General features: G+C 51.6%; 1 protein-coding gene and 1 long non-coding RNA gene across 3 annotated transcripts in view; one reads left to right on the top strand and one right to left on the bottom strand.

Annotated features, from left to right (window-relative positions):
• Positions 1 to 2,054: 2,054 nt before the first annotated feature.
• On the bottom strand, positions 2,055 to 6,811 carry LOC110319723. Its single transcript, XR_002380416.1, has 4 exons — positions 6,409 to 6,811; positions 5,365 to 5,516; positions 4,981 to 5,278; positions 2,055 to 2,279 (listed from the first exon to the last, which is right to left on the bottom strand). It is a non-coding gene; the product is annotated as an uncharacterized LOC110319723 (long non-coding RNA).
• Kcnd3 (potassium voltage-gated channel subfamily D member 3) overlaps positions 6,505 to 14,675 on the top strand; it is a 215,672-nt gene continuing 207,501 nt past the window's right edge. For both annotated transcript variants that reach the window (XM_021195562.2, XM_021195563.2), the window contains exons 1-2: positions 6,505 to 6,573; positions 13,094 to 14,276. In XM_021195562.2, the coding sequence (XP_021051221.1) occupies positions 13,171 to 14,276 (1,106 nt within the window). In that variant the 5' untranslated portion in view covers positions 6,505 to 6,573; positions 13,094 to 13,170. The remainder of the gene's footprint in view (positions 6,574 to 13,093; positions 14,277 to 14,675) is intronic.

Raw genomic sequence — 14,675 nt, forward strand, 5'->3', positions numbered from 1 at the left:
GCTATAGCCTTTCCCTGGAAAGGGGATGTGATGGGGATTCTTTTCATGTAGGGTCAGCCCAAATTGAATACCCTTGTCTTTTCTCTCTCCCCATTGTGTCTTCATGCCCATGTTCGAGATTCATCAAAAAGGGACTTGGACACAGACCAGATGACAAATCTGTCACATATTCTGCACACTCATAATCAAGGGAACTACAGGAGTGACTGTTAGGATAAATCATCATCTAGACGCACTGAGCATCTCCCACGTGCCTCACACTGTGCCAGGAATCAGAGCTGGCTGAGATGGAGTCCTTGCCTTACCACATAAAGGCTAGAAAGAGACATCATGTGTAGACAACTAAGCCGGTACAGTACAGATGGGAAGAACTACCCTTAGGATACACAGGAAAGACTGCAGAACCCCACGAAGTGGGATTAATCGGCTCATCTGGGATGCAGGAAGGACACCAAAACTTAGTATGTAAACTTTGTGCTGGGTATTTAAGGTTTGAGACCAAGTGAAGTCAGTTAGAAAAAGAGTGTCCTGTAGTTACTTCCTCAGAACTGAGACAAACTCTCTCCTGGAAGGAGTAGAGAGACTGGTAGGAATAAGAAGTTAATAAACTTAGAGGTTCAGGAAACCCAGTAACTTTCAGCTTCACAAGCACGAATGCACCACCACCACCCACCACCACCACCACCACCACAACCAAAACCAAGGTTGCAAACCACTGAACAACTGTTGTGAGAAGAAGCTGTCTGGTAGAGCTGGGTGCAAGTTGGGCAGGGAAATCTTAGGGATGCAGTGTTCCCAACTCCCTACCCAAGCTCCTTTGAGTTCCTCATGTTCCTGGACTTAATCGCTATAAACTCACTACACTTGAGTGGAATCCTTGACCTGACATCAGTCCCCTAGGCGGGGTGAATACGTGTTTGTTCACATATCCCAACAATGAGAAAACAATGAGAAAGTAGCGGTGGGCATTTCTGGAGGATGGAGAGACAGCGCGTGCAGAGGTTTGAAGACTTGATGGGGCAAGAAGCCACAAGAGCCTGTGCTCTGGGAGAAGAGTGTAAGTAGGTCAAGTAGGTCCGGAAGTGAGACAGATGACATCAGGGGGATAATCCAGTAGGAGAGGGTAGTGATATATAACAAAGAGTTTGGGGTGGTCAAGAACAGAGAAAGCTGGGACCAAGAAACCAGAATACAGTTAACATCACACGTCTGTATAAACTCTTCCTGGAAAAGGACAGACAGAGAAGCAAGGAAGAGCAAGAAATGGTTCTGGATACAGTGCACATGCAGGAAGGGGCACCAGAGCTGAGGAGAGCTAGCTAGTGGAGTGCTTGCCACACATGTGTGAGAGGACCTCAGGTTAGTTTCTAATGCCCACAAAAAAAGCCCGGTGTAGCAGAACGTGTATGACCCCATCTCTGGGGAGGCAGGGATAGGAGGGTCCCTGGGGCTTGCTACCCAGATTCCTTGCCTAAGAGGCTGAGCTGCAGCTCCTAATGAGGAGTCCCGTCTCAAAAAACAAGGGGAGCGCTGCAGAGGTCCCCCTCTACTCTCTTCCTTTTGTGTATCTCTGAGTGTTAATGTCTACATAAAGGCACAGAATACACAGCCAGCTGCCAACTTAGGGCTGTTCCAGCTCAGAATTGACATGCATAGCTAGATGCGGTGGTTTGAATGAAAATACCCCCACCCCAACCCCCACATAGGCACATGTGTTTGAATACTTGGTCCCCAGTGGGTGAAACTGTTTGGAAGGATTAGGAAGTTTGACCTTGTTGGAGGAGGTGTGTCACTATGGGGTGGGCTTGGAGGTTTCCAAAGCCCACTTCATTCCCAATTAACTAGCTAGAGCTCTCTCTCCCTCTTTCCCCTCCCCCACCCCTTCTTTTCTCCTCTCCCTTCTCTCTTTGCCTTGTGCTTATGGGTCAAAATGTAAGCTCTCATCTCCTGCTCTAGCACCATGCCTGTCTGTCTGATGCCATGCTCCCTACCATGGAGGACATGGATTCTAACCATCTGAAACCATGAGCTCCAAATTAAATGCTTTCTTTTATAAATTTCCTTGATTGTGATGTTTTATTATAGCAAGAAAAAAGTAACTAAGACACTGAATATACCTCAGGATTTGAAAGGCACAATGGATCTCCCCCAGAGGGCCCATGTCGTTAGGCTTGTAGCTCCTCTTCTGGCTTCTGGTCTCCCGTGTCCCTCCTCATATGCTCATGTTCTTTTGAACTGAAAGAAATGAACTCTGATAGCGAATTCATCAGTTCCTCTGCCTAATGGTGAGACAAGGGATTGAGAAGCAGGGACCAAACCAGAACAAAAGAAGAGGAAGAGGAGGAGATGGGGAAGAAGGGAAAGAGGATGAAGAAGAGGGGGAAGAGGAAGAGGAAGAGGAGGAGGAGGAGAAAAAGAAAAGTGGCATGAACTGGAGGCTGCTCTTGTTGAGCACTCCCCATGGCTTCATTTCCTAGATCCTGCCTGTGTGTGTTTGGGTAAATGCTTGGATAAAGCGGGGAGGTTGGAGCCTGTGGACAAACAGGTGTCAGCACTTATTCCTTCTGTGTGAAACTTACCTCTGGGCATCCGGATGGCTGAGCTCTTTCCTCGCGGCTGACCCTATGACTCTGTCTCTGTCCCCTTATGCTCTTCTGGAGCTTAGGGACTCAGCCCCATGATGTCAATGTGACCCGATGGGCTCCAGCCTGGCATTTGTATTGTCATGTGCATACTGGTTTAATGTATGTGCCCGTGCACCTGCACACAATCTGACAGTTCTAACTTTTTCCCTAGACTGAATTCTCCATACCTCCTATCTTAAACAACAAACAACTACCCAGATTCCAGGCATGTTATCTATGACAGTCACTGAAGAGCTGCCATTTTTATCATTGGACATTTTTGAGATGGTGGAGGGAGGTGTGTGGAGGGGAGGCACAGAGAGGTTAAGTAAGTTCCCTATGGTCCCACAGCCAGGTAACATCCAGAGACAGGCTCAAACCTAGTAACAACCAGATTCAGTCACTCTGACCTCTAAGGATGCTCTACCCCTTCAAGGTACATGACATTCGCAATGCAGAATACTCGCAACCCTCGGGAAAGTCCCAACTCCAAAATAGTTGCCCAACAGGGGGACAAACGATCGAAGTAGGACAGCCACAAGAAGTGAGGGCTAGAGCGAGCCTTTAGGATACCTAGGCAAGCTTCAAAGAGCAAGCCTGAGTACAACCGCACTAGAAAGAACAGCACAGGCAACCTGGGGTGTCAGCCAAGAGGGAGCAGACAATGAGCTGTGCTGCTCTCTCCTCTCACAGTCCACATGGCGACAGGCAAGCTCCTCGAATCACTGCCAGAGCCTCCGGACCAAGGAAGAATCCTTATGTGTTCAGAGCTTGGAAAGGACACAGACACACAGACACACACATGCAGTCTTCCGTAGAAGCATTGTCTTTAAATAGAAAAGATAACCTGAAATACACCCTGAGCATGCAGCACGTGCGCGCGCGCACACACACACACACACACACACACACACACACACACACACACACACACGCTGGGGCTGGAGTGACTAAACCAACACTTTAGCCCTGTCAGTGGTAAGAGGAGGAAACCTACTGCCCCGGCAGCTCCTGACTTTCAGTTCCTATTTAAAATGTCTGAATTGGGAGCATCGACAAGCTCCCAAATTAGCTTTTTAAATAGAAGCTGAGAGTTAAAGGAAAAGCGGCCGTGTCATGGGGGAAAAGCAAGTGAAAAATCCCGGCCAGGCTGGGCCAGAGGCAGAGAGGGGGAAGGAGTCAATAGGCGTGGCTAGGGAGATTCTAGGAGATGGAGGGGACTCAACATCTCCTGAACAATGTCTCCTCCAGGGGCTCGAACCTAAGCCAGGTACCTTCCTCCTCCTCCTCCTCACCATCCAACCTCAAGGAGAACTGTAAACAAAACCCACAGTGGCCTGAACCAGAAATCCCAGTCTCCCTACTTTTCTTCAGATATTGGAGACAAAAAAAAAAGGAGAGCAGTTCAGGGGCACTGCACTTAGACTACCAAGTATGAGCATCTGAGGAATGGGATTGGAGGGGGTGGGGCAGGGTGAATGAGTGTCCTGTCTTCACATGGGGCTTACAAAGCCCCAGAGACCACAAGCTGTCCCATTAGTAGGCCACTCCAAGAGTCTAGTGGAGTTCCCTCCCTGACAGTTTGGGGTACTTGGTCCGGGAACTACCTTTATGCTATTGAACAACGGTAATACCGTACAGGGAATTCAAACTTCGACAGAAATAAAATATTGTAATTTCACTGCTCCAAAGTTGAGCAAGAGGTGTTAGACCAAAGGAAAGTGTTCCTACTGGAACCAGGCCTCTCAGAGACAGGGAACCTTCTCTCAGGAATCACTTCAACTGAGGTTAAAAAACCAAAACCAAAACAAAACAAAAAAGCAAAAACAAAAAAAAACAACCAAAAAACCCCACCACCACTAAGAGCAGCCGCAACAACAAAAACCTCTCCCAAATAGAGGAGGGAGGGAGGGAGAATCCCTGCCAGGGCCTTCCTTGAATTCTTCCAGGGTTGGCCAGGGAGTGGCAGTGTTGTTAATCATTAGTACTGTATGCAAATGAGTATGCAAATCTCACGGGGTTCTAGGACTCTTGGCAAATGTTAATGGGGTCCACGCCCACCTCTTGAAGGGCCAATTGTACACCTTTCAGACTGAGACACTTAAAGGAGCTTTGGTTAGAGTAAGTGAGCCTATTAAAAAGAAGCTCCGAAGTACGGGAGGCCCAGAGTAGCTGAGACCTCAATAACTACTCCACTTGCACTTCTGGAGCAGGATCGGTTTGCCACAAACCAGAAACCCTATTCTTGACTCAGGAAGGTCTTTTTCCAGCCACAGTTAGAGACATGTCCTGCCAGGTATGCCCTCACCCTCGCCACACATTTCTCTTTCCTCTGCTTTTGTGTCTCAGCACACACCTCTCCATACTCAGAGCTACCATCTCTCAAGCCATAGCGTTCCGGACCGGAGGCACGAAGCTGCCTGCTTCGCGATCTCCAGGTTAGGGATTCCCAGCACCCAGGCCAGAGACACAGGGAAAGCCTGGGGCCACGGTTTGGCTTAGCAGCCAGGACTGCTCTCTATTCTGCTGCCGCGGTGGTCCTGGAACTCTTGGCTGAACCCTATGGTCCCGTGGGTGTCCCACGCCTCACTCCGGGTCCGAGTACTAAGCAATAGGAACTTTGAGCTTTGGAAAGGATCCAGGGCCTGGGCCCGCTCTGGAAAGATAGAGAAATGAGAGTTCCCAAATCCCCAGTCTTAATTCTGGGTATTCGTGGTGGGGCACTGGAGCGAATCCTGACCTTCTGGCCATGCCCTCTCACTCCTGAACAACAGTGGCTCTTACTCCAAGGTAAAGGCAGTTTGTCTTCCTTGGGATCGTCCCAGCTTTGGCAAACACAACTGACAGTTCAGGGTCAGCCTGGAAGCTTGCGCGGCGATCTGCTACACCTCGCTAGTTGACCAAGGAGAGGAGTTAGTTGCTCTACCGCGTGGACAGTGAATGGGAAACAGACAGCCAGTTAAGTGTACACACCCCACGCGCATACACGCCAGCGCTCCCTACCACCTCTTCCTAAGTCCCCAGCCACACACGCCCCCGAACTCACGATCACGCCTCACGCCCGGCTCCTCCCCCACCCCCGAGCCAAGCTCACCTTGCCACGCTCGCCCCATGCCCACCCTCGCCGGCACACGCGCTCACACTCGCGTCGGCACACTCCACTACCACCTCCAGGCACACCCTAGGATTCCTCCACTCTCCTGGGGAGACGCACCAGGCTCTGCCTAGTCTCCCCGCCTCCCCCCGCTGCAGCCCCCCCTCACGCGCGCGCTCTATACACACACACACACACACACACACACACACACACACACACACACACACACCCTCGCGCAGAGTCACTCCCCCTCGCACGCCCTCGCCCTGGGCACCCTCCCGCGGCGAGGCTCCCGGGTCCTCCTCCACGCTCCCTCCGCTGCCTGGCCGCTCTGCTCTCTCGGGCCCGGCCTGGGGCCGCTCGGCCCGTGGGGATCGGTGGGGAGCGGAGGGCGCAGCCTCGCCGCCTCCCCCGGACTCTCCTCTCCGCCCCGCCCGCGCCGCGCCCCCACCGCCTCCTCGGGAGAGGGACCTCGGGAGAGGCAGCCCGTGGCCGGCCCGGCTCCGCTCTGCGCGGCATCGGCGGCGGGGGCAGGGAACGAGAGAACCGGAGCTCACGAGCCCGAGAGCGGAGCGGCTAGGCGGGGAGGGGACACGCTGCCAAGCCAGGGCTGGAGCGGCGGTGGCGGTGGTGGCGGCGGCGGCGGGGGAGGGACGGCCCCACGGACGGACCGACGCACGAACCGACCGAGTGAAGGAGGGACGAGCGAGACTTCGCCGGCGAGGAGGAGCCGCCCGAGCGGTGGCTGCTGGGCGCTTCCCCGCGCTGCTGGGCGCTCTGCGCCTCGGCGGCCCCTGGCCGCAGCTTCCTCGCGCGCGCGGGGCGCGGGGCCTGGGGCTGGCTTCGGCGAAGGTAAGAGGGAAGCGACCGAGCCTCCCAGAGCCAGCAAGTGCGAGGAGCGCTGCTCCCACGCCTGTTGCTCCGGCTGCCCACGCGGCACCCTCCCACTCCCGCGCCCGGGTGGGTGGGCGCTGGGGCGCCGGAAGGATTGGGGGTGGGGCCGGGCCGTGGGGGAGCAAGCAGCCGGCCTGGGGGCGTCGGTTCCCTGGGCTGCAGAGCCACCTCCGGGCACTGAGGCGCTGAGAGGTTTGGGGGTGGGGGTGTGAACCTCTGCCCTCTTGCCATTGGCCTGCCTTCCCTCGCCGGGCGCCAGAAGCAGCGCCCCGGGATCAGGCTGCAGGTGGCGACGGTTTGCTCCGTCCCCGCTCTTTGTGAGCTGAGAAGAGAAATGGCTGAGAGTGGAACCTGGGAGCCTTTTGGGGCGCTTCGCAAAGTTCTCCAGCCAGGCGAGCCTGTGCTGTGCCTGTTCGAGGATGAGGCTGGTCCAACTAGTCCTGCCTGGCACATCTTTCCTTTACCAGGAAAGGTCCCATAAGTGTCCCGAGAGACCATGAGGAAGGGGGTTCAAAGACTCTTTTGCTTTAACGGGGTGTTTACACTAGGGATGGGCAGAGAAGTTACCTGGAAATCAACTAAATTCCTGTGCTTTCTTAGTGCTGGCATTTAATTCAGCCCACGTTGTTCTCCTTTCATCCCGGGCAGCCTTGATAAGTCAGCAACAGGCTGAGAGGTTCCAGACCTGAAATCGAGGCAAAGAAAGTCTCCGGGTATTTGACGGAGCCTCTGAACTTTCACGGGGTGATAGGTGGCACAATGCAATCGGTGATCAGGTTTTACAGGGTGGTCATGCATGAATGTAGGTGATGCTTGAATCGATGCCTTATTTACTGTTACTTCAAAGGAACCTGAATGTTTAATCTCGGAAAGCGGGGAAGGGGTGGGGGGGTACTGGGCATTCATTCAATGTAAAGCATGTGTACATTTCACCATGTGGACACATTCTGGCCCACTGAAAGGAGCTGATGTGTTTATTTTCCCATGTTGCGTCTTGAATGCTATAAGACGCAAGTACACAAGGGACCTCCAGAGGAAGAACCGATTAACAGCTTCTTCCCTTTTGCCATTGAGGAGGCTGGAGAAAGAGTTTGGGGAAACTGCACTGGCCATCCTTAGGAGCGGCAATGTAAAGAAGAGGATCTGCAGGTCCCAGGCCTGTGCCCCACGGATCTCCAGCTTGGCCCCCCATGCTCATTTCATACCCAACAAAATCCCGCAGACACGGGACAGACTCCCTGGGGGCGTGAAACAGTTCTCCGGACCAGCTCTGATTTCTGAGGACTCTCCTCCGAGGTCATTGAAGGGCAGATCTTGGTGATGTGACATTTTTGCTGCTTTGTGACTGTGTTCAGGTGAAGTGGAAGTGTCAAACCCCAGGACAGGAGGTCTGCCTTTTTATTTATTTATTTATTTTTGACCCTCTGCTTCTAAAATAGACGCTGCTTAGCAGGCAGCTGACTTTTTTGCAGCAGGAGAAAGTGTTCTTTTTTTCAGGATTTTTCATGTTTGTCATTTCTGCGTTTACCTGGTTTTAATCTCTCTCCCTCCTGCATCCCTACCTCATCCCACAGCCAAATCTTTCCTACTGTCAAACTCTTTTGCCACAAACAAAAATAGCTTCAGAGTTTTCATTTGTAAAGCATCCATGTCCTAGTAAAACCGTGGTAGGGGAGGCGTGTGCGGTGCCATTGGCTGGAAATGGGGCCGCACGATAGTGCCTGTTGCAGGGTTCATACCCAGGCCAGCTCTGAGAGGCACTGGTGCTGTGAGGGGTGAGTGTTGCAGCAGGAACCTGCAGAAGTCCTGTTTAAGCCAGGTCATCCCTGCAGGGTTGTTTGGTGGGCGTGGCTGGTATGGACTTGAGGTTGTTGTCTGATAGGATGATAGTCCTCTTCCAAACCGAGGCGTGTGCATGTGTGTCCATGTGTGCATATATGCACATGCGCACAGAAAGCAGTAAAGGGATAATTGCTATTTTCTTGGTACTCTGAACCAGAACGATAGTTTCTGAATCTCCGGAGACAATCTGGTACTTGCATGGCCCTCTTGAAAAAAAAGACTGTCCTGGATTATTGTATAGGGTAAAAGTTTGCCCTTGGGACAAGAGACTTTAGGATAGATAGGGGGAGGATTAATGTTGCCTCGCTCTGAGCTTTCAATTACCCATCAGAAAGCAGTTTGTGAATTACTCATGGCCTTAGAAGAGTTGACTCAGAGTAGAAGGTGAGGTCATGCAGCTCAGCTTGCAAAGTCAGTTGGCTGGCAATGGGATCCCAGAATCCAAGGGGCAGTAGTGGGAGACTGGCAGGAGAGAAGGGCATTGTCTTCTCAGAGCCATGTGTCTGGCTAACAAGGTTCTCCCGAGTATGTCCTGATTCAGCAGTCTCTTAATCTTTGCCATTTGAACCCCTGCCAGCACCCATCTTAGATAGAGCAGGAGTGTGGGGTCACAAGTCAAAGGACCAGGAGGGGCGGGAGGCCTGGCTCTTTTCTTTCCCAGGAGGGTGAGTGGGTTTCTGTAGGTAGGCTGGACCTTATATTGCCTTGGGTTCCAAGTGATGCAGGTTGTATGCCCTGTTCTGGGCACCAGCCTCATCAGGAATTCCCAGAACTCCCTCTGCTGAGATGAAGCTCAGGCTAATTGCATCCCCACAGCAACCAACCCAGATGCTCCACTTCCCGCTCTGCATGGGCAGCCATCACAAGGCAGTTTCAGAGAGACTGGAGCTGTGGTCTCTGTGTCCTGGATCCAGGAGAACAATTAGAACCAATGGGTCCTCTGTCACTTTCTTTTCTAGCTCCTTCATTTTACAGATGGGGATTCTGAAACCCAGTAAGTTAGCAGTGACTTGCTTCCAAAAGTTCAGGATAGTACCAAAACAGACTGAAGGATCCCCAGAGCCCGTGCTCTCAGATGCCTGCTTCCGTGGGAGCATCAGGATTGGGCTGTACCTAGTTCAGGAAAGCCATTGGCAGTGAGTCAGACAAGGTCTGTGTTGAAAATGTCCACACACACACATACACACACACACACACACACACACACACACACACACACACACATATTGACTTAGCCACTTTGAAGGAAACTTCTAAGGCTTGGACAGTTTTTTTTCCTATCAATAATAGGTAGAAACATCATAGGATTTTTCTGGGAAATAAATTAATGTTTTGTGATATGCAAAAGTGCCTTGGACAATGTCCAGAGCTTTGTCAGTGCTCAGGAAACCTGACTGGCATCAGAATTGAAGTGATCTATACCCAGTGTTCGACTGTTTGTTTCCCAGACCCCCACCCCTTGGAAACCTTAGCTAAGTATATGCTGAGGGACAGGAACATCTGGTCCAAAGAAAACATATTTCCTTGTAAGGGCAAATGCTTGAAGACAACCAGACGTGTTTCCGAAGCTTCTCTCAGTGGTGTGTATGGTTTACTTGCTGTCGTGGATGAATGACCTCCACTCTCTTCAGTTCTCTCAGTTCCTATAATTAAGAGCGCATCAGGCCCGTGCTGTTCGTCTGCCCTCTAAGCAGTGACTCCTATAGGAAATGTCACTGTCGTCCTTATCTTCTGCAGCATCTGAACCACCTCCTTCACTAAGGAAGCGAGGTTCTTATGACTCCCCCCCCCCCATGCGGGTGGGAAAGCTGACGCAGAGATCCACTCTTTGAGGACACTTAACTGAGACTACAGTCAGTTCTCCGGTCTTGGTTCTTCGGGATTTTAACTGAACTCTTCAGAATCTAGTTTAGAAAGAGACTAGCCATCTCTGACAAACCCCAGGAAACAGTAGCAAGACACAGAGCTGAACTCACAGAGAGCAGGCAGCATCCATGAAATAGTGTTCCTGGCTCCAGCACCTACTTAAGCATCATAGGCACTATCGCTTCTCAGTGGGCTGGATGGAAAGCTGAGAGTGCATGACCTTTGTCCTAAAAGATTGTTGTAGGGTCTGGGGGGTGTCCTGCCTGGACTCCCAGTGAATTCTGACTACTTACTAATCATGACAACTCCTTCTCTTAATTTTCTTCATGTGTAAGATGAGGAGTACAGTGATGTCTCCTCCAGACTTTTGGGGGGGGGGACAGGGGGAGTGTGGTTTGGTGGAAACAGCCTGTGGATGTGTCAGGCACCGTGTGTGATCAGTGTGATCGGCGATCCGTTCATAGTCAAACCCCTGCCCCGCCCTTCCAAGGTATCAGGATGCTGGGCCTCTGTAGGCTGTAAATTTTGTTTTCCATGAAATGGTGTACACGATAGACTCTTCTGCCTGGGATTGCTGCGAGGACTCAATGAGATAGCCATGGGAGACAGTGTGATACCATTAGTGTCATTCCTGTTAGTGACGGGGACATAAAACACCTGTAATCCAAGCCTGACGTGGCAGGTGCTAGGGAAGAAAGGCAGAGTGCAGAGACCATAAAAGAAGGAGAGTCTGTGGGAGAGAAGAGCACAGCGCCGAGAACAGGTAGGATTGTAATGAGTAGGATGGGAGGAGGGATGGCAGGATATACAGCAGAGACGGACACCCAGGGTTTGTCTGTGAGAGAGTCTCTGCTCTTGTTGGAAGGTAGAGGGGTACCTGGGATGTCTGGATGATGTGTTAAGCTGGGTTCCTTTATGAGGATGCTGGAATGCCAGGCCATGGAGTTAGGATTTTATTTCATAGGCTATAGAGTAGAGCACAAACAGAACCTTGCTTTTAGGAGACTACTCTGGGTGGAATGAATTTCAGGGTAATGGGAGGAATCTGGGGGTGGGGAGGGAAGTGAGACAAGAACATCAGCAGGAAGGAGGGCCCAAGGAATCCAGGTGTTCTTAGTGTTTCATGAGTTGGCAGCCCTTTGAATGGGTGTGAAAGAAAGAGACGGAGTGAGTGGCCTAGGTCGAGGGATGCTGTGAACAGAGGTGAGGAACAATGTTCTGGATGGAGACAGGTTAGGGCATCCAGGTAGAAAAATTCCAGTAGTAGCAGAATAAGAGTCAGAAGAATCAGGAAGCAGGAAAAGTGGTGCTCCTGGAGAAATGAAGGCCAAAGCTTACCACGAGTCTCTGTGGAGTACAAAACCCACCCAACCACCACAACCAGGCTAACACCACAACAGGCTCCAGGAGTCACCTCGGCCTCATTTACTTCAATACAAAAACAAACCAAGCGAGTTCTAGAGAAGCCAAAGAACTCTGAGTTAGGGTTTGGCTCTGTGCTGCGCGATCAGTTTAGGATTAGCGGAGTTGAGCATGCCAACCCCAAACAATTTCCAGTCACTGTTACGTGTGTTTCTATGTCGCCACATGTCTTCCCACAGATGGTATACATTAGGGGATTGCAGAGTCATTTCACTATCATCTTTAAAAAGCCAGATCTGGGAAGGTAAATCTGCTTTTCAAAGCCAGACATAGTTCCCTCTGTCATTAGTCCCTCTGTCCAAGCTGGTGACTGGGATGTGTGGTTCAGATGGCTGGCAGTGAAAGGCCAAGGGTGCCCAGCCTTGAGGAAGTCTTGGAGGGTGCAGTAGAGGACAGGTGAGGGAGCCTGGCATGGGATGCTTTATTGTTACATAATGGGAGGGAACTCTGGGTTCTGGGCAGATGGAGACAGAAGGCAAGGAACGTAGGGAAGGCAGTGAGAGTGGCTCAGCTTCCTCTGAGGAGGGAGAAGGACAGTGTGTGGAAGGCAGGTGGACGAAGAATTCCTTCACTGGGTAGGAGAGAGATCCAGTACAACCGACAACACCCCACAACCTTTCTCTTACAACAACACCCCACAACCTTTCCCTTATCTGTCCATTTTGCTTCTGAAGGCTGCAAGTAGATATTAGGTTGCTAGGGCAGGGACCAGGCCAAGCATCCTGAAGAGTAAGAAGCAATTTGCCAGCTAAAACCTTCTCTATGGGAGTTAGCAGTAGAACTTCACTGGCTCTGGGCTTCCTTGGGTCACCTGTCTTGACACAATTTTCCAAATCCAGCCTGTTCGAGTCTTCTTCCCACCAGGGAGGAATAGAAAGGATGTGTTTACTTGATATCCTTCATTGGCACCCCATTCCTGATTACCCTGGTGGATGAAGAGTGAAATAAAAATTAGCATGTTTATCCCACTTTTAAATTCGTTTAATGAGAACTCATTTACCCTCTCCCAATTTAAATTCGTAATAACGCCATAACCTTTCAGAGCTCATTATTACCCATCTTCCCAGATCTTCCTGTTAGAGAAGCTTGCCTTCCCAAGTCCTCCTGGGACCCCCCACCCCCCGGGGCTTAACACTTTGTCAGTCTGCAACATCCGAGGACCCGGCCCTTTGCACAGCTCCTTGTGAGGTGCTGTCCTTGTATCACTGTTGTGGTTTCTTTTGATGATTTAGTTTTTATCCGACCTTGGGGACTTACTTTCTCACTCAGCAATGATCCTTCCCTTGTTCCTTTCCTTCAAAACTCAAAGTGGACTCAGCCCCTTTCTCTGTTCTCTCCTATCCTCCAGGGAATCACTGAACTAGCTAACTCCAAGCTGGTGTGCACAGTGTCCAAGCAGCTACCAGCCCAAAAGCTGGAGTCACCATGGCGGCAGGAGTTGCAGCCTGGTTGCCTTTTGCCCGGGCTGCGGCCATTGGATGGATGCCAGTGGCCAACTGCCCCATGCCCCTAGCTCCAGCTGACAAGAACAAGCGGCAAGATGAGCTGATCGTCCTCAACGTAAGTGGACGACGGTTCCAGACCTGGAGGACCACTCTGGAGCGCTATCCCGACACCCTGCTGGGTAGCACAGAGAAGGAGTTCTTCTTCAATGAGGACACGAAGGAGTACTTCTTTGACCGTGACCCGGAAGTGTTCCGTTGTGTGCTTAACTTCTACCGCACAGGGAAGCTGCACTACCCACGCTATGAATGCATCTCTGCCTATGACGATGAACTGGCCTTCTATGGCATCCTCCCCGAGATCATCGGAGACTGCTGCTACGAGGAGTACAAAGACCGCAAGCGGGAGAATGCGGAGCGGCTCATGGATGACAATGACTCTGAGAACAACCAGGAGTCCATGCCCTCTCTCAGCTTCCGCCAGACCATGTGGCGGGCCTTCGAGAACCCACACACCAGCACTCTGGCACTGGTCTTCTACTATGTGACTGGCTTCTTCATTGCCGTCTCCGTCATCACCAATGTGGTGGAGACGGTGCCATGCGGCACCGTGCCTGGGAGCAAGGAGCTGCCATGTGGAGAGCGCTACTCGGTGGCTTTCTTTTGCCTGGACACTGCCTGTGTTATGATCTTCACAGTGGAGTACCTCCTCCGACTCTTCGCAGCACCCAGCAGATACCGCTTCATCCGCAGTGTGATGAGCATTATCGACGTTGTGGCCATCATGCCCTATTACATTGGCCTGGTCATGACCAACAATGAGGACGTGTCCGGGGCATTTGTCACACTCCGGGTCTTCCGCGTCTTCAGGATCTTCAAGTTCTCCCGGCATTCCCAGGGTCTACGGATCCTGGGCTACACCCTGAAGAGCTGTGCCTCAGAACTGGGCTTTCTTCTCTTCTCCCTTACCATGGCCATCATCATCTTTGCCACTGTGATGTTTTATGCTGAGAAGGGCTCCTCTGCCAGCAAGTTCACAAGCATCCCTGCGTCTTTCTGGTACACCATAGTCACCATGACTACACTGGGGTAAGTCAGTACCACTGACCTGAATAGGGTGGAGATGGGTTGATCGATCATGAAACTTTAGGTGGTGTATCAGGATCAAGGAGAGGATGTATGGTGATAGAAGTCCTTCGCTCAAGTCATGGGGGCCAGGGAAGTGCAATAATCAGAAAAGGAATGAGTGATTTGTTTGTGGTTGGCGACTTGCTCTGAATTGAGTTTTCTGGGGGAGGTGAGGCACTTGTTCTATAAAGCATGGGAAAGTAAGTCACCATGTCTGTCCTCCAGGCTCAGAGTGTGAGTGTGGAGTGCCTCTGAGGACTGTGGGCAGAGGGGCAGAGGGGCAGAGGGGAGGAGAAGTTGGGTGAATGGTGTAAAGTCTGTCCATGCAGATTTCCTACCACGTTCCCTGCTGTTCTGCCT

Source organism: Mus pahari, chromosome 4, assembly GCF_900095145.1.
Source record: "Mus pahari chromosome 4, PAHARI_EIJ_v1.1, whole genome shotgun sequence".
Taxonomy (NCBI): domain Eukaryota; kingdom Metazoa; phylum Chordata; class Mammalia; order Rodentia; family Muridae; genus Mus; species Mus pahari.